The sequence below is a fragment of the Cygnus atratus genome, chromosome 3 (assembly GCF_013377495.2).
Source record: "Cygnus atratus isolate AKBS03 ecotype Queensland, Australia chromosome 3, CAtr_DNAZoo_HiC_assembly, whole genome shotgun sequence".
Lineage (NCBI taxonomy): Eukaryota > Metazoa > Chordata > Aves > Anseriformes > Anatidae > Cygnus > Cygnus atratus.
In genome coordinates this window covers 45,010,760-45,031,721 of record NC_066364.1, presented here as the reverse complement: position 1 = coordinate 45,031,721, position 20,962 = coordinate 45,010,760, and the positions used below count along the sequence as shown (strand labels likewise).

Here is a 20,962-nt window from a genome sequence, read left to right as displayed (position 1 = left end):
TGAAGGCTAATATAAAGTTGAATGTAAAAAAATGTATACAAAAATAGATTCCTCTGCTCAATATAAAATGTATTTTGTAATGCTTTACAATTAAGATAATGCTTCCAAGTACATGAGGTTTCTGTAGTGCTGGTCACAGAAACAGACAAGTGAAAAAAGTTCAGCAATAATGGTTTAAAATGTGGTGCTTCTGTTTGAAAATAAACATTGTTTCCAATTCTGTTAGAGAGATAAGGTGGCTGAATAGCTCAATAAAAAAAAAAAAAAGGCTTCTAGAAAAATGTGTTTTTCCTACAGAATATAACAAGACACATTTTCAAAGCATAAGTAGAAACTCAGCCATAAAACTCCTACTGGGATCCTCATGTCAAAAGTGCTGTGCATCATGCTGAAAATGTCCTTTAATGATAACAATAGGGTTAAAACTTTCAGAACATACACATAAATATTTCACATGAGGTGTTTCACAATATAATATTTCTAATTTATTCTCATCTGTAAATCCTGTGCTTTCTGATGTATCCTGTTACAGGAACACCTCAGAAATGAGTTTACTGTTTAGTATATAGCCCAGTAAAATCTACTGTTCTTTCAACAAACTTTCAACCTAAGTCTGGCTCTTTAAAGCACACTTTTAAGGAAGGCACACAAACAAAATTAATCATTACAGAATGTGTTTTAGTGTTGTCTATATTACTTCAATATTTCTTGCACTTTATGTACAGATGATCTTGCTAAGTTACTTATAAAATGGTTTCTAGAAATATTACCTCTCCCTTTACTACAGGAATGATACAACCTCTCTACAATGAAGTAGATAGTATCAAAGAAAGATGGAGAATCCTGGTATCAACTACAGCATAATGGAGAGAGAAAAATATGAAGATTCTACTGTGTATCAGAGAATGAAATCATAAAAACCTTGGGACTGAAGTGAGATTGCATTATCAAGTCAAACATTTGCTTCTAAAAATCATTGCTATAGACAAAAAAAAGTCTTATTAAAGGGAAGTTTGAGACAAAAAACAGTACAGTTTATATTTATTCGATTCAAAAAAATAATAGTAATAAAATTTAAAAGTGACTACTAGGAGGAATCTTCAAATGATATTTGAAGATTGACATTTGCAGGAACTGGTGATTGACTGTTCTGACTGTTTTTTGTTGTTTTTTTTTCCTATTACAGCAAGAGTCAAAGTTATGACATAATTTTATATTTCTGTGAGCATCTGGAGTCAGTTCCAATTACTTAACAATGAAAAGGTAAATATAAAAGGATTTTTTGACAAGACTTTTTCTTGCTTGTCTATGTTGAAGAAAATAGATAAAAAGTGATGTAGAAGCAACAGAGTCCTGTATATCAGATCACTTTATAATTCAGCAGTCATATTGAGGTCCTTAACTCTAAAAACTTGTTTACAAACATATTCAAATCTCGACTCTAAATTATGTGATGTATCTCAGGGATTTTTACCTAGCACGCAGTTAAAAAATAAATATTCTAGTACCCTACTTCTAAGACTCTAAACTACGTCAAGTAATATGTTATTTTTTTTAGTATGTAGAGGCCCATTTTGGACATCTATGATTAACATGGGCAGCTAAGTACTCAATTTGTGATTAAGCCCCACAGCAACAAATGAAACATGCTGACAACATAAAATGTATCAGCCCCTTTCTTTGTAAACACAGTACAAATGGGAAAAGGCATTACATAAACTTGCTAATGTCTCTGAATTTGTAAATAAAAGGAGAAAACTAGCTAACATACCCAATACTTGGTGGCATAACAAACTGGAGACTTAGCATGGCAATGCAGAAAATTAATAGTGAGAGCCCTCATCATTGATTATTCTTCTGTACATCACAAAGTTATAATATAAGAATATGAAAGTAAGAAAATTTTTGTGACTTTTGACAATTATTAATAAGAAAAAGATTATAACAATTGCCAAAAAAATCACAAAAGTTGACATGTTACCTGGCTATGACAAAGAGCACACAACTGACACCCAAGTAAGCCAGCAGAATATACATCCAGATATCAGGGGAGAGAGGATTCAGGAAGGAGAAGACGCCCGGGTTTGTACCATTGGGCTTGCGGTACAAAATACTTATTCCAAGAGTCATAAATGGCTTGGAAAAGTCGATGACTTTCTCTCGGACATAGGTAATTGCCAATGGTGCAACTGCAAGGTCAGCTTTCTGTTGACAGAAATACAAAAAGAGAAATAGGCTGTAAGTCAGAAGAAACATGTGGAAGCGAAAAATCAGATTAGGCAAAGCTCAAACTTTATACAGAGGAGGTTTGTTCTTGCACTAGTTAGGCTGAAATTTAAAACTCTCTTCTAATTAGGGAAACCAATTTATTCTACTTCGTGTTTGCTAAAGCAATATAGCAGCATTTAAAGAGAATTTTAAAAACTATTAAAGGTAGAAGTGAAGAAAAATGTTGCATTTTGCAGAAAACATGAACATTATCACATCTTTTTAAACTTCTTAAAATGTACATAACAATGTATATCTTTATGTTGTCACTTCTTCAGTGAGCTCTTAAGAAACTGATATATTTCTGAAGCAGATATGTATATGCTCGTGCTAGCATAGGGAAAGGGCAAGGAAGCAGTTTTGCATATTTTAATGTAAAAGTACTGGTGCAAAATGAAAAGCATTTTAAAATTGGAAGTGCTACAACTGAAAAGTTGTTACATGGAATAAATTCTAGTAAGGTATGCCTGTCCTTACTACTTTGCAGAAATCATTAAAAAAAAAAAACATTTGTGGATAACTGACTATTAAACAGTTGCCACAGTTAAAATGAACTCATACAATAGAATGCTTTTTGCCAATTTACTTTTAGTTTTAGTTATTTATGGCAATAATTCACAGGAGATTAGTAAATGTCCTATATCACTTGTTATTGAAAAAGTAATGGAAATCAGTGTCAAGAAATCTACAGCATTTACTTTTTAATCTCTGTTAACAGCTGTTAAAAGCCTGTACATACTGTACATGTGTGTATGTGTATGAGCGCACATGCATGTATGAAAGTGGGAAATTCAGAGTATGAAAATATACAGTACAATACTTAGCCAGCTGCAAAGATTTCTTCATAAACTGTATATAAATACAGGCACGTAATCACAGAGATGGTATAGCTACTTTGAAATAATGTTATTCAAATAACACAGCTGCAGATAACACCATATTCAGAATGCCCATTGTAAACCAAGATTAACAGTTTTATTCCCAGTAACACGGTATAAATTCAAATATTTATATATTTTATTTTACTCACATTGTATTTTATATATTGTATAATACTCTCAATTCCACACAATTAGAACACTTCAATGTTCCATTTTTTGTTGTTGTTGTCTGCAATCGTTTACTTTTCTTATGAGCATTTATCATATCATGAGATCTATTCTGGTAATGCACTGTTATGTAAAAATGTGAAACTGTTGGCACTGTTCATTTAATTTACTAAGGGTTCAGTGGTCAAAAACACCACACACTTCATTTCCATTGGTATTCAGAACTTATAGGTCTCAAGCAGACTGTCACGGCTTGATTCCACAGCAGCTAAATTTTTACAGCTTGCATATTATGGATGATATTCCAGATGATGCAGAAAGAAAACAGTAGAGCAAGAATATAAAATAATTTGAATTAAAAATTACAGGGCAACACGTAAAAGTTTGAGCAACACAACTCAAAACTATTAGACCAAGGGGCAAGTAGTCGCCCTTAGTCTTAATCTGAAACCAACTCACTAGATATTGTAAGAAGATACAGCTGCCCAAAGATAGAGAAAATAGATATTTTGGAAAGCTATTGGCAGTTGTGGATTTTGGTCTTAAAATTTGAACTGAGCCTTCATGAATAACAAACCATTTATTTTTAAAAATACTGTAGGAAATCTAACCCTTGATCATTAGATGAAAACAAAGCAGTATAAAAGTGAATGTAAGTTTTAAGAATCTCCAGTGGAACAAAGCTCTAAGGAACTTGCAGATGAAATACAAAAAATAACATAAGAATAAATAATGCATGTTTTATATGACAGAACAGGACAATCAGATAACCCAACCTTGGAAGCACAGACCCAAAATACAGGTCCCTATCCTGATATCATAAGATCTTCAGAATTCAGAATGATCACTTTGTGACTGCAATAGCCAAGTGGGACATCTCTGCCAGTTTACATGACTAGACATTGCCTTTTAAGATTATTTTTTTTTTCTATTTAATTTTTTTTAATACTTAATCATGCCATTGTCATTTCACATACTTTGTCCTATATTCTCTTAATACCTCCACAATCTGTGGAAAAAATGTGAGGGAGCAGGTAACAATACTTTTGCCTGGCACTATTGTACAATCTGTGGGATGAAGAAAATATTTATATAAATGAGTTATTTGGTTAAATTCTAACTCCTTAAATTAACTGTAAATATTTGTTAATAGCAAGTCCTATATTTAGTTTAAGAAGGTACAATATGACCAGTTCATTTCAGAGAATGACAGAGTAATTTACATTCGAAGGGCATGTGGAGCTCACCTAAATTCACTGACTGTTCAAAGCAAGACCAACTTAAATGTTCAACCAATCGACATCATTTTCTGATACTGTGGAAAATAACATATAAGAATGGTTTCCTGGAACTTATACTTTCACACTGCAATTAGTATAAACAAAAAGCACCAGACGAAGGCAATATATCTTTGTGTCAAAAGAAACAAAAGGAAAGAGAAATAATTTCTTTTGATAGAAAAAAAACCTTTTTCCTTTAAAATATCTTCATGATTGCAGTATCTCTGAGGTAAATTCATAATTCTAGGTAAATTCATAATTTTAGGTAAAATACAAATAAAAACAAAATTAGAAAAAAAGTGCATTTACCTTATACTATTCCACATGCAGCAAGTCTAAATTCTAAGAATGATCTACACATTCAAGGTGAAAATCATTTATATTTTGGCAACTATCTTTGTCAATCTGACTACGTTATTGAACTTGCAACTCCACAGATCTAATAATATCAGTTCCACTGTCCAAACAGATAATAATGTTGTCAAATAGAGGACAAAAATGTTAACAAATGGATTGATTTTGCAAAATACACATGCTGTTTCCTGCCTAGTGTTAGCATTTTTTCAGATATAATCTACCAGTGACTGTAACTGGCAGATCTTTTTGACTTAGGACAAGACCGAATCAGGGTAGATATTAGGCATAAAGCAAAAAGGTGCTAGAATGACTGACATACAAATGTAATACTACAACACTAAATCAATTTTGCTATTTAGATACAAAATATCTCTGAAATACTCAATTCTTTTGTCAACTATTTCACCAATAATTGAAAATAAGAGAAATAAGGGGCCAAGTTTCCAGAATTGCACTACCAGGGTCTCGTCTACAATGGAGAAAATACGAGTAAGAGAATTCTCTTCAGTTAATTTCTCAGGATGAGTTGGAGATGAATGATGTACAATTAGAATGTTATCAATTTAAAGGAAAACAAACAAATGAGTACATCCTAAAATGGCTTTCTGATTAGTTCCACAACAAAGAGTACTTCTCTCACTTTACAACAGAACCATGCATGACTATATTTTAAAGGAAAAAAGCTTTATCTATCTGAAAGCATAGTCCTAAATAGCACTTATTCTTTACCTTAGAGTACTTGAGATGAAGGCCTTTTTATGACAGCATCCAAAGAATGGCGAGGATAAGCTAGTTGCTGCAGAGAGAAATTCTGCACCAACTAAAGGTTACAATAGCAATTAGAAGCAAGCAGGTCTGACAAAGACCTTCCAACACAAAATACAGTCCCAAGGAAGATGGAAGTATTGCAGCAACACAAACAGTAACCATACCATGTGATGGAGTTGCATGCTGCTACATTAGATGGCAGGGACTGGAGAAAAGCACTAATCAATAAATTCTTACTTTAATTACATCAGGTGTGAGGAAATCAGAATCCTCCATTCACCTAATCATTCAAAGATATGGCATGATAAACTGAAGAACGGCAGTCATATTCTGTGTCCATCTTGGTAATTTTTCAAAGAGAAGTTCTCTAGCAAGGAAGAGAATGTCCAGGACACGGAGGAAGAAACAGAATTTATCATACTCTACAGCACAAGGTTCAAAGTCAGCTGAACCACTGACAGCTACTCCCACCCTGCTTTATTAGAAGTGCATCAGACATATATTTGAATGGTTAATTATTTTTTTTTCCAATCTTCATACTCCATCTTGAAGGGTAATAATATTTTTTCCTTTCATACTATTATATGCACACGGAATTACACATACTCTCTTTACTTCACAGCTGTGGAAAGTTTTTCCTGTCTTGCTGCCATGTGCAGTTGTAAGATGTTCTCTCACCAGCAAACACCTTAAGGCATACGGGATTTACTCCTATAACAGAAGCCCCTATCAGAATGATTAGACTTTAAAAAAAACAAAAAACAAAAAACTACACACTGAGAATCTCAATGAATCTTTAAATTCAGGTGTCTTAGGCTTTAATTAGAATTTATCATTATTATAAAATAGTAAAAAAAAAAAAAAAAAAGTCTTTTTAGAGAACTCTACAATATGAAATAAAAACTGAAGTGTTTTTACATTACATATGTTTTCACAGAATATCATACAATGGTTTACGTACACTGTAATTATAAAAGAATGGCTCCTACAGTACGTATTTCATTATCCAAAAGCATTAGCACAAATCTATGAAAGAAAATGTTAGCAGTTATTTATTCACTTGATTCAAATTTAACTCTGTGCTGCCTAGGGTGTATGTAAGCTATCTCATTTGAATAACATTTTACATTTACTTAAATTCAATAAAGTTTATCCAATATTATCATAGAATGGTTTGGGTTGGAAGGGACCTTTAAAGACCATCTAATTCCAACCCCCCTGCCCTGGAAGGTGTAGGGACACCTTCCAATAGACCGGGTTGCTCAAAGCCCCATCCAACCTGGCCTTAAACACTTCCAGGGATGGGGTATCTACAACTGGGCAGCCTGTTCCAGTGCCTCACCACCCCCATAGTATATAATTTCTTCCTTATATCTAACCTAAATATGCCATCTTTCAGTTTAAAACTGTTATCCCTTGTACTATCACTACATGCCTGGTAAAGAGAGTCTTGTAGGCTCCCTGTAAGTGCTGGAAGGCTGCTATAAGGTCTCCCAAAAGCCTTCTCTTCTCTAGACTGAACAACTCTAAATCTCTCAGCCTGCCTTCATAGGAGAGGTGCTCCAGCCCTTTTATTACATTCGTGGCTTTCCTCTGGACCCACTCTAACATGTCTCTCTTGTGCTGGGGGCCCCAGACCTGGTGTAGTACTCCAGGTGAGGTGTCACAAGTAGAGTGGGAGAATCACCTCCTTCAATCTGCTGGCATGCTTTTTTTGATGCAGCCCAGGATACAGTTGGCTTTTTGGGCTGCAAGTGCACATTGCCAGCTCATGTCAAATATTTAATCCACCATACATCTCAAGATTGAGCCTTCTCCTTAATGCTGATCTCAGTCTACTCATCACCCAGTCTGTACTGATGTTTGGGATTGCCCCAGTCTAGGTGCAGGACCTTACACTTGGCCTTGCTGAACATGAGGTTCTCATGGGCCCACCTCTCAAGCTTGTCGAGGTCCCTCTGGATGGCATCCCTTCCCTCCGGAGGGAAACACCATTCAGCTTGGTGCCATCCACAGGCTTGTTGAGGATGCTCACTGTCCAAGAACTAGGCATTATTTAAATGCTGAGGATACCAGTATAAAATTATTAACTATCAGCTTTAATAAAAACAAAATGATGGATTTTCCCATACTGTGGAGATCCCATCTGTGCAGAGGCTCCTCTGCCCTCCCATGCAATGGTGGCCTTTTCAGGAACCTGCTTGGAGGAATCCCAAGAGAGACTATCCTGGAGAGAAGAGTGTTTCAGAACTGGCTGATTTTGAAGAATCACCTCCTCCAAGCTCAAAAACTGTCTATCCCTATGTTCAGGCAGTCACAAATGGTTGCAGGAGGCCTACATGAACAAGAAGCTCCTGACAAAACTTAGATGTAAGAAAGAATACCGCACGTGAAAGCAGAGACGGGTGACCCAGGAGGAATATAGCAACACTATTTAAGAACAATAGCACTATTTAAGCACAATAGCACTTTTTAAGCACAGACGCAAGTTTAGGATAGCCAAAGCCCATCTGGAGTTGAATTTGCTGAGGAATGTCAAAGGCTATTACAAGTACATAAGCAGCCAAAGGAAGACAGAGGAAAATGTGGAACTGCTGCTGAATGAGGCAGAGGACTTGGTGACAACAGACACAAAGGAAGTCAAGGTACTTAATTTATGCTTCACCTCAATCTTTACTTTTAAGAAGATTGGTCTTCAGAAATCCCAGGTCCTGAAACTAGTGGGCCAGTCTGGAGCAAAGAAGCCTTAATCTTGAGTAGAGGAGGAACAGGTGAAAGAACACGTAAACAAACTGCACACAAACAAGTCCATGGGACAACTAACAGAATGGGACATCCATGAGCGCTGAGGGAGCTGGCTAATGTCTGCGACTCTCAACTATCTTTGAAAAGTTGTGGAGATGAAGTTCCTAAGGACTGAAAGAAAACAAATGTCACTCCTGTCTTCAAGAAAGAGGATCTTAGAAAATACAGGCTGGTCAGCATAAATGTCATTCCTGGGAAAGCACTGGAGGAAATCCTGAAAGTCATACTAAGGACAAGATGATGCCTGGGAGTAGTCAGCATGGATTTATAAAGGGGTAATCTCATCTGACCAACCTGATAGCTTACTGCAATGAAATGACTAGTTTGGTGGATGAGGAAAGAGCACTGAATCTTGTTTATCTTGACTTTAGTAAGTCTTGACACTGTTTTCTGTAATGACAAATTGATGAAGTACAGACTAGGTAAGAGGACAATTGAGAATGAATGAAAACCATCTGAGCTGCTGGACTGATTAGAGGCATGAAGTCTAGCTGTAGATCAGTCACTAGTGGTATACCAGGGGTCAATACTAGCACCAATGTTTTCAATATATTTATTAGTGAGCTGGATGAGGGGACAGAAGGCACCCTCAGCAATTCTGTAGATGATACAAAACTGGGAGGAGTGGTTGATAGATGAGAGGGTTACGCTGCTATTCAAAAGGACCTCAAAAGGCTGCAGAAGTGTGCTGCCAGGAGTTTCAGGATGTTCAAATAAGGAAAATGCAACTGGGAAGCATACACCCAGGCAACAGTACACATGCTGGAGACTGATTAGGAAGGCTGATCGGCTGGGTAGCATTAGGCAGAACATTGCCCACTGTTCGAGGGAGGTGATCCTTGCCATCTACTCTGCACTGGTGAGATATATCTAGAGTGATAGATCCACTGGTACATGGATCTATCCACTGGATAGATCCACTCCCTGGTACATGAGGGACAGGGACATACTGGAGTGAGACCAGCAAAAGGCTACAGAGATGAGTAAGAGACCTGCCATACAAGGAGAGGCTGAGAGATCTGAGACCATTTAGCCTGGACAACAGATGGCTCAGGGGAACCTGATCAACACAAAAAGCTGGTACAGGGGAGTGTCGCGCTAATGGGTGTAGCCGATTAACAGTTATGGGTCTGGTCGGATTCAGAGCACTGAACTCTCATGATCACAATTCTCCAACAACTTAACACACCCTTACTCTAGTCGCACTCAATGAGAACTATCAAGTCTAGGAACAATGCAATTAAGTGCAATTTATTACAGCAATAGGTACACAGGTTCTTTGGACTGCTGGCGATAATTTACTGTCTGCAAAAGCAAGCTAGCATGCATGAAATACACAGGTGCACAGCCTGGAAATTAACACGTTAAAAGGCACAAAGACTCTATAGAGATTTCTGAATTTCCGCGGAGACACCCAGTAAAACCAAGTGTTCAAATCTCACCCAAAGGCGTCCCAATGAGGGGGGCAAGAGAGGCTCAGCCCATCAACTGATCCCAGAAGTCAGGAGGTCCATGTGATGGTATATTCCCTCGTGATGGTATCTTCCCTAACATCCCCTCTCTCTTAGTCCAATTTATATTATTTTGTATCTTTTAGGTGGAGCCTGACTGACTCTATTCAAGCATATCTTAGTTATGATTGCTGAAAAGTTTTCCCGTCTCTGTTTAAAGGTATAGGCCCCGAGAAATTCAGAGCGCGTGCTCAGTGAGGGGTGGTCGCACCTTGGAGGCAGGTAGCTTTTGGGATGGAGGTGTGTTTTGGTATTACAATGATATTATAATGAGCAAAAGTACACTAGAGTACAGCATTTTGTCAAAAACATGACTGGTCGTTGGCTCAGGGTAGCAAAAGTGCAGTTTACCAGTCTCGGTGTGCACAAGAACAATTGAGTCCCCACGTGGTCACAGAGCCTAGCCACGGTGTCTCCACTCCGCTCTACGCTCCATACTGTTCCTTAGAATCAGCACTCCAGGTACCCCCAGTGTGATAGCATCTAAGGTCGGAAGCCTAGAGAATACTCAGGTAATGCAGCTACGCCCTACCCTGAAAGCCTCTTCAATGCTGTACATTTTCTTTAAAAATGTGAATATTAGTTTTATTTTCCTAGTTACTTTAAGCAATTACACTACAGGGAGTGAAGAAGACGGATCCAGACCCTTCTCAGTAGTATCTAGTGAAAGGAGAAGAAGCAATGGACAAAACTGAGATGAAGGAAATTTCATTTAAACATAAGAAAAAATAACTTTGCATTCGAAGAATGGTCAAACACTACAGCAGGCTGGCCAGAGTAGTTGTAGAGTTTCCATCCTTAGAGACAGTCAAAACCTGATTGGATGTGGCCCTCAAGAAATTTCTCAGATATTACAAGAAATTAAATTTTAAAATATGGCATTTATCATATATCTCTTATTTCTATGTTACTGGTTTAAACTGAGGAATTAAGTGAAAAAAAGAAAATGTACTTGTCTGATGGCTCCACTACAAAACAATTTTCTTACAGATACCTTTAAGTGATAAATTTCAATATTTAGATAAAGAAAATAATTCAAAAGATGTTCTGCAGAAAACATGGTATCAAGTTACATACAGGACCATTAAATCTAATATTAAAATGTGGTATTTCTCAGTTCCATAGAGCATGGTGAGTACAACTGCACTCTTTGGTTATGCCTATTCTATTCTATTCCAGGCACAATTGAATGACACCTGAAATTGTGTTCCCACTGTAATCTAAGCTGCTTTGTCAGCAAAACTCTACCACCTTTATGCAGGTTTCTAATAGCAACTAACTCGATTAGTCCAGAGAAGAACAATGATGCTACTGTGTTTTTTTCATAACTGACCCACTTTTTCCTTATTATTATGCTATAAAAATAATACAAGTGTAGACCATACAATAGTTTTGTCTTTATAATTTGGAATTATCAAATATGATAGTATTACATTAGTTCTCTTAAGGGCTGGAAAGATCACTATCAAAGTAACTTTAAAATCATCAGACATGGAACTGACAGAGCTGAATGCTGCATGAGACTTTGAAAGGGCTTCATTAGTTTTCTATCCTGGTAAACTGTTAAAAACCTAATGACTATAATTAATTACTACGCATTTTAAGAATGAATTGAGAATTTGTATATGATAAGATTTTTTGACAAGACACTTCTAGAATAAGAAAGAGTTCATGATTCCATGTAACAAAAAGAAAAAATATATATATATTTAAATGTCTTCTATTTTTAAGGAGCAATCCATCGTGCCTCAGACACAAAATAGTTTTCTTGTTAACCTATTTTCCATACTAAAAAAAAAAATTCTTTCATTCAGTTTATTGTGTACATTTCTAACCAGAGCAAGAAGTAAAAAATATTTCTTCCATCTTAATACTTTTTTAACCTTAAAAAAAACCAACTTCTAACCATTTTTAAAACTGCATGGCTTTTTATATATAAAGTATTATCTTAGTATGTCAGTCAGTTATACAGTTTCCTGAGTAAAAAATTTCTAACAAGTGTTCATATTGCTTCTCAGTCTCTACTGGCACTTTATTAATACTAAGCCACACACACAAACAAAAATATACATCCATTCTTTAAAGACACATATATGCTATCATAAGGTATGCACATATGTATGTATATATATATACATATTTCATATTTTCTCAGGATACTTGGGAAGAGAATTTGCTCATCTTTGAAAGTTACCACACATTACTGCTAATCAGGCTCTCAGAGGCAAGGAAAAAGGTGACTGTGCAAACCAATTTCAAGCACTTCTGGAAAAGTTGCATGACTTTCTTCCGATATACATACAGACAGACAGACACAGAAAATCAGTTTCATTTGATATATTTTGTACTTAAGTAAGGCTCTGCAGCCTTTTAATTTTCTTAAACATCTGTTTAATTTCTAATTTAACTAAACAGCTGTTTATTTTTCTTAAACAACTAATATAACTTTGATGCTGCAAAGATAACAGTTCAGAATTAATACCTCTAATTTCCCCAAATGGTATGGCTGACATTGTATCTTGGGCATCATTCCCAGAGGCACATTTCTGCCAGCACATCCTGAAACTGCTTTATAAAAATGCTTTGTTGAAAGCTGACATACTCCAGAATTCCACTGTCCATCCTCCTCACTCTCTATGAAATGTTGAGATGTTTTGAAATTCTTTGCAAATGAGCAAAAGATAAATTGCAACACAGTACTTCTGAATGTTTTTGTGTGTTTGCTTTTAGTATCAGAAACAATATTAATAATATTATTTTGTGCTTTCTTTACTTAGTTGATTTATACAGGTCATCTGCAAGTCTTTCAAAATCTTTCACTTACCACCTCCAAATAAGGAAAAACAAAGCAGAGGCTACGTATCAATATTTCTTAAGAGCACGCACTGTGACAAGTTTGAAGTTATGAGTACAATTTATGAATCCCTGATCTACCAAGCCTGTAATCAAACTTTTTAATCATTACTTCTGGAAGGAATAAGGTTAAAATAAGATCTGAGTAGGAAGAGAGGAGGAGTAAAGGAAGAGTGGGAAAACTGGTGCCAATCAATTTTCCCAGTACAGCTGATCTTTATTTTGATCTTCGTGGTGATCAAGCGTTGTACACAGAAGTACAGATATTGTAGAAAGAGACTGAAGGAACAGATCCATGACAGATCCATGGATCAGGTATATGAAACAGATCCAGTAAAAATAACTGACTGAAGATTTGTTATGAAAAACAGAATTGCAGGTCACCTCATTGGAGAAAAAGCACATATTTGAGCAGAGAATTATTTGTTTCATCAATTTTCTCCAGGTAATTTAATTTCTATTAAATGGGGCCAACCCCAATGACCAACCTTTTCTGAACCAGACGAGTCAAAATAAAAATGTAGAAGCATGAAGTTACCCAATAAATTGGACAGGTTCCAATAGAAATAAACTCTGCTATCAGGGAATTCTAATTTTCACATATATTTCACTTCAGCAGACATATACATACAAACAACAATCCTCATATTATTTTCTATGACTCTTCACTGTCATTGTAGAAACAAAAATGATTGTAAACTGTAGGAATACAAGAAAAAATGAATGTTATTAAGAATATAGACCTAGCCCAGGATCCAACCACGATCCAATTCCTAATCATTGCTGAAAGCAATGATGATGCTTGAGCTAGAATTATCTTTTGGAGTTTCATTTGAAACACTTTACTTCACTGCACTGATAGGCTATGATTCACTTCACTGTCAATGCACTGAAAATGAATTCCAATTATTCACTGTAAAATTTGTATCTGTCACTGCAACTTCATCATTTTATATAACTAATTGCATTAGCCAGGCATGTCCATATAGTTAACAACAATTATAAATGGGGATTACACTGGTTAGACTTAAAATATGCTCTGTATTAACACCTACACACTGTTTATTTCACTCAGTCTCTAAAATATCCGTCTTTAATATACACTTGATTTGGCCCATTGCTAGCAACTTCTCATTTGAAATGATTCCACATCATTTTACCAAATAGCATAATGACTACAACTGAGTACACCAAAATACATAAATAAATAAATAAATAAATAAATAAAATATTAAAGGTATAGACTATTGCCTAAACTTCATCCATGTTTCAAATGAAATACTGCCATCTAGGAGATTGTCAGAAGATAGAGTATGGATGTTGCAGCAAATAAGTTTGATTCTTTGGTAATTTGCTGATTGTATTTGGTAAGACTGATGGAAGGAAAAAGGAAAGAAAATAAAAAAGAAAGAAGAAAGGTTATTTTTTCGTAGCACAGAAAAAGTATTTTGAAAGAAAAAGGTTAATCAGTGGTGATTAAAATTGTGAAAATTAAAAGGAAAACCATAATCCCCTAACTGTACTAAACAGAAATTAGGTACAGTGTTAAATGAACAGGAAGGAATTCTCAGTCCTCAAGAAACTTCAGATAGACTAACAGTCCTTTATATACCTAAGTACAAATAATCAGAAAAAAATCCACAGATCTCAGAGCACTTAGTGCGAAGATGCTACTATGATGTACTTTTGGCATCAAATAACTAAGAAAATTTTGGAAACATACAGGATGTGATCATCTCAAAGGTTGTGATAATCTCAAAGGTTGTACAATATAATTTATTATTATGAAGAAAAAGTGTATGCATTATTATTTTATATGTTTTACTGTAATACTAGAAATATTGCTGGATCTTGTTTTATTAAATGCAGATGCTGTGGAAGTTCCTTGCTCTTTTGAAAATAAGCGATTACTGTCAACTGCTCTTTTGTTGAAAACTGCAACTTCATTCTGTCCTTTGCTTGAAATCCATAACACACGTTTTGCCTGCAATTTAATATGAAATTCATAGATGCACTTCTTATTTGCTTTGCACTGAATTAATAGGTGTATTTTGAACACTTGACTATACTGCTTCTGGCTTAGGATTTCTTCGTTTGACATTTTACAGGTTTTTTTTTTCTTGGCATTTTTTCCTGGATTTCTGCAATGCTTGACACTGCACTGTATCTTAAGTGTGTCTCTTTTCAGCATAACATTCAATCTGACTTAGGATCTGTTTGTACATTTTTACATGGGAATATAATATAAAGTCTTTATGAGAGAGCGAATAAGTAGAAATAGCTGCAAATTAAGTGCTATCTTGTAAGTGACTATAGCAACCAATGTTTGACTTTTTTTTTGAAGTAACAGTAAAGCTGCAATTGCTAATAATTCTATGGTCATGTAGGAAACCATTTCTTTGATCTTTCACCATTAAAATAAAAACAGCAACAACGCAAAAATGGAAGACTAGATGCTAGGGAGTATGGCATATCTGACTGAATTACACTGATAAATTCGGACATGCAAGAGAAAAATTTGCAGAGAGGTTCTGTAAGACCATGAATATTTTGTCTGCTTTAAGAGGAAAAAAAAAAAAAGAGGCTCAAGCAACAAGAGAAACATAGTTAGTTGCTTGTTAGGGAGACACCTGCTGCTGCTCATTCAACTTGGGACAAATGACATTGGAAATAAAAGGTCAGAGCACTTGAAATTGTGGATTAATGAATTAGCAATTAGAATGAAGGGCATAAAAAGCACACGTGATATTTTCTGGCATATTACAAATTTTCATAATAATTATCCTGTAGACCCCCAGGACAGATTTCAGAAAGAAATGGAATGCTGCTTTCATGAAAATAATAATCACTGGGAGATAATATGAATATTTAGAGCAATAAACATACACACAAAAATACATTACAGGCACTGAACATTTAAGGAATTATTGATACTTTATCCTGAGACAGAATAACTGGAAGGAGTTGGAATACTATTTATAAACATTAAATAATGTGAATTAGTACCTTTGTTTAAAGAGAAATTAATGCTGGAAAACCACCAACCAAGCTTAACAAATAAAACTGATGATTACTGGAAATTTAGAGAAGAATGGTTCAGCATAGAACAGTAATACTTAATCTGCAAGGTAAATAAATGTATACCCCAAAAAAAAAAAAAGTGCACTCAGAACTGATGGCCTTCAAATGGCTGAAGTGATCAGGATAGGGATAAATTATAAACAAAACATAAGATGTCTGAAAACATGATGACCCATCCCTGGAGGTGTTCAACGCCAAGCTGGATGGGGCCTTGACCTATCTGATCTAGAGGGTGGCATCCCTGCCTATGGCAGGGAGGTTAGAACTAGATGATCTTTAAGGTCCTTTCCAACCCTAGCCATTCTATGATTCTATGACCAGATAAGGAAGGACATTGAGTAGCTAGAGCTTATACAGAGAAGAGCAATGAAGCTGGTGAAGGGACTAGAAAACAAGAGTTATGAGGAGCAGCTGAGGCAATCAGGGTTGGCTTGTTCTGGAGAAGAGGAGGCTGAGGGCTCCTTTGCTCTCCAGGTAGTTATAATCTGGAAGGAGGTTGCAGCAAGGATGGTGTCAGTCTCTTTTTTCAGGTGACAAGTGATAGGATGCAAGGAAATGGTCTCCAGTTGTGCTGGGGAGGTTTAGATTGGACATTAGGAAGAATTTATTCACAGAGAGGGTGCTTAAACACTGGAACAGGCTGCCCAGAAACGTGGCAGACTCCTCATCCCTTGTGGTATTTAAGGGACATGGTTTAGTGATAGGACTTGGTCAGGTTGATGGTTGGACTTGGTGATCTTGAAGGTCTTTTCCAACCTAGATGATTTGATGATTCTATGATTCTATGATAAGAAGACTGAAATAGAACCAGTAATATTTTAAGTATATACAGAGAGTATAGAAAAAGGGAATTGTGTCATTGCTTTTTAAAAAGAGTGTAAGCAAAAATAGAATAAAATGTTAAGATGTTAAAAAATCACACTAAAACTACAGAATAAATAAGTAGGTGTCTAGCTTACTATTTATCTATATTCACTAGTGCTGCTGGTTCAAGAAACAATACCGCAACTGCAGACTTGCCAAACTACTGAGTAGTTACTAGAATGTTATCCTTTGAAATATCACACCCCTAAAGGATCAGAATTCAAATCTTACATTGAATATGACAAAAGCTTTGCCTCAGATTTAGTTGCAGCTTTATGCTAGTTTAGACCGAGGATTTGGAGGAGGAAAAAAAAAAAAGAAAAAAAAAGTAACCAGTCTGATACAGTTTGTCAAGAAATGTAACCTAATTTTTTAAAACCTAAATTTTGTAAACAGCTTAGACTTCTCTGTAAGTGCTATGCTCAATGTATCCCATGTGAATTTGTGCAAAGAAAGGAGTAATTATTATAAAAGTGTGAAAGCTATATAGTTGAACAGGACATTTTGTAACAAAATCTGTAACATACAAAGATGACCGGCTAACTCCAAAATCAAGGCATATTTATAGATTCTGGTGGTGAAAATCATTCCAAGACAGGTCAAATACTGTGCTTTCAGCTGAGCTGAGTATCTTCCTCTCAATGATATTCAGAAACATTCAAACTAAAACCCAATGAGTGATTTGTGACTGCTCAGAATTTATTATATGTTATATATGGAGATTTCCTCAGTGCAGTAGAAGACATTAAAATATTTCTCTAGAATATCATCAATTTAGATGATGTTTTAACTAAACTTTCAGTTTTCAAAGCAAGTTTTCTTTAGACTTGCTTCTAGGCCTTGAAACCCCTTCCTGAAGGAGTCTTCAACACTTTCCACCTTCATTTAAAGAATTCAGATGCCAAGCTTATAAACATGTTACATTTTCTACTACACTCACATGATCACTCACTCCCCTTTCTGTCATTAAAGATCCATGTAATTTTTCTTTGCCACTTTTGAACAGTAGTACTTACATTCTCTCCGTTTTCTTACATATTTCTCTGAGCCTAAATAGCCTGAACATTCCTTGCCATAAGAAATGAAAAATTACATTTCGTCCATGAAAGTAATTTTTAGTGATGAGTAATATTATGCATAATGAAAACACTCACATAAACAGAAGTCATATATTTTCACTGTATATGTATATATATATTAGCCTTATTAATCCCATTTTGGAATGTGAAACAAGTAAATGCAAGATGGCTGGCTGTTGTTTTAATTTTTATGATGAATAGGTTTGATTACATGACAACTAAAAATGGGGAGAAAAAAGTAAGGTTCAATCTAAGAAACAAGATGATTTAAATAAAGAACTTTAAGATAATTTATCTTATGCTATTAGACTACTAAAAATATTTCATCATACTATACAACCAGATGAAAGACGAGTTCTATCTAGATGGCTTAAACAATCTATTTAAAGGTACATGAAAACTAAGAACACACACAAAAAAATCTCATTATGAAAGTGCTGCTAGCAAATTTACTATTTACTTTCTTAATGGATAAAGGTTCTCAGCCAGCTGCTTTTTCACAGCTCCCATACAAACATGGTAGGTAATGGGAATAATGAAAATAAGTAATTAGGAAATAGAATCATTTAGTGACAAAACAGCTATGTCCATCTTCATAAATAAGGATAGACATTCAGGAAAAAAATATATATATATACTTCAGTAAGAGAGGAATTTATCTAATCACACTTATTGATAGTAATTAATAGTAATGAAAAACAAACAAACAACAACAACAACAAAGGTGAACACACAATGAATGCTGTAGCAAATGCAATACAAATATAATTTTGTAAAGACAGATTGTAACCTCCCAACTGTTTCCAGCAAGACATAAAGTGTGATCTAACACCAAAAGGCAGATGCCTGGGCACTGGTTCCAGCCCCTTTTTGAACTGGGCTAGAATTTGTGACATGCTATAAGGTATTACCCTGCCTTTAACTCCTGCTCAGTCAAATTAAAGGGTGTCTCACAGGTCTTCAATATACCAGAACTATGTGGGTGTCTTGGACAGCATAAGGAAGCTCAAGTCGAACCAGACACTTTGGTGTGGGTTACGAACGGGAAATTCAAATTGTAACTGCTCAGCAATGGTAATTCCTGACCACTGAATGATCTGGCATGGAGGGCAACAAGGCTTGACTGCAGAACAGGTAAACTGTCTGGAAGTTGAAATGTCAGAGACAGAAGTCTCCATGTATGGGAGTAAAGTTTCCCTTGTTCATGAGTTAAGAAGTACCACAGTACTGTCTTGTAAGAATCATGAAATGTGAGCATTCAGAGGCCACTTTAGGTGAACAGAAATGGCGTTGGGGCACAATCAAAACACTGGAGTCAAACATTGGGTCAGGGCACCTGAAGCTGATGCTCCTATGGTTGGTGTTGGCGTAAGTATATATAAGGAATCAGTTCCTGTTGCAAATCTGTAAACTCTTTGTAGATCCGTTTATGGCTGTAGCATTCCGTTCAATGCATCTTCTTCTTCTTCTTTTTTTTTTTTTTTTAATCTTTTAATATTTAATCACAAATGTGTGTTTAGCTCTCCTCGAGTACAATAAAAATTCCCCAGCAGTTACTGCTCAATCCACAGAATGTTAAACTCCCATTACTGCTAGTGGAGGTCTGATCAACACAGATGATGTAGTCTAAAGGGCAGTTCAGCTAATTGAGCTCTAGAAAGGTGTTCTGGGTCTACTGCCTGAGATACCTTGGATAGCCAACCTGTCCTCAAATGTGCTACCCCAGAATAGGATGGATGTCCTGTGTCACTTGTGCTGCCTTATGCAGATGTGGTTGAGATCACAGAGCATCTAAGCTGAATTACTCCGCTGGGCACTGCTTTACAAGATAAAACAGATTTCTCACTTGACTTAGTTATGATTGTTTTTACTAAGTATCCGTTGACTAAAACAGAAGCCTACATAGTTCTTGCTCCTATGGGTACCTTTTACTAAAACATTTATTTTGGCTTTTTTGTTATTAAGTCTCTCTCTCTGCCTGTCTTTTTATCTAAGGTACAAGATTTTAATCTGTGGAACTTTATTCAAGATAAAATTGATGTTATGAGGCTGGATGTAAGATGTCAAGTAGGTTCTAAAAATGTATTTGAAAAAAGGAATTTCACATCAAAATTTTCCCTTCTCTTTGAGGTACATCTGGAATTGTTAATATTTTAATTATGTAATAACACTGAAAGTAAAGGTAGGTCGTATCAGAAATTACTTTTCACACGTATTACATGAGCTGCCCTTGTTTCGTACAAATTCCACAGTTTACCCTCTCAAATGCCATGCTGCTCACAGTTACATTTCATTTTTTAATGAGATAAAAATAACAAGACTTCCATAGTATTAATACTCTCATCAAATAATTTGACACGCACAGAAGATACCTTAATGGACACCAGTCAAAGATACCCCTTCTCTGAACTTTTGAAAAACTGCCCAGGATTACCAAGGCTTTGGAATGACATTATTTATAGGGAAAAAGATGCATTTTTAATGTACTAGACACAGCTTCTCTTTAAAAGAAAACAGAAATTATTTTTTTACTATTATTATTTTTTGTCGCTTGATGATCAGTTGCAAAGCTTACTATACAATAAATGTGTAAAACAAGTGAGGTCTCTTTTTTTTAAAAAGATGGTTTACATGTTAAATTGTACTTAGGTTTTCCATATTTAATATATTTGAAGAAAGAAAACTCCTTCAAAAACCAGAAATAGGAAAAATATAAAAAAAATCAACGACATAATGTAGTTATAATAAGGAAAGCTTTGCCATCTCAAGAATGAAGAAACATGATTTCTGTAAATCCAAACTTTAAGAAATAAATATTAAAGTCATAACAAATGAAATACTGTAATAAAATTGCATGCATCCTTTTTAAAAATACAAACTAGTGTCTTTTTGAAAAACAGAAAACTGATCAAATTATGCAGTGCTTTGATTTTTTTTTCCCCCCACAATTAAATGTATGCTGCACTTTGACAAAAGATACATGCTTATTTTACAGATGAGGGAAAGATATTTTACTTTGAAGTAATTTTTTTTTCTTCAGACAAGGA

At 35.3% G+C, this 20,962-nt stretch overlaps 1 protein-coding gene across 18 annotated transcripts in view; it reads right to left on the bottom strand.

The window, feature by feature from the left end:
* Positions 1–20,962, bottom strand: part of GRIK2 (glutamate ionotropic receptor kainate type subunit 2) — a 414,885-nt gene that overhangs the window by 134,183 nt on the left and 259,740 nt on the right. For 15 of the 18 annotated variants that reach the window (XR_004780987.2, XM_035561779.2, XM_050709385.1 and 12 more), the window contains one exon: positions 1,982–2,205. The exons of the other annotated variants lie outside the window; for them this stretch is intronic. Coding sequence is in view for 14 of the 15 variants with exons in the window: in XM_035561779.2 (XP_035417672.1) it covers positions 1,982–2,205 (224 nt within the window). In the remaining variant the exon portion in view is untranslated. The remainder of the gene's footprint in view (positions 1–1,981; positions 2,206–20,962) is intronic. 18 annotated transcript variants of the gene reach the window in all.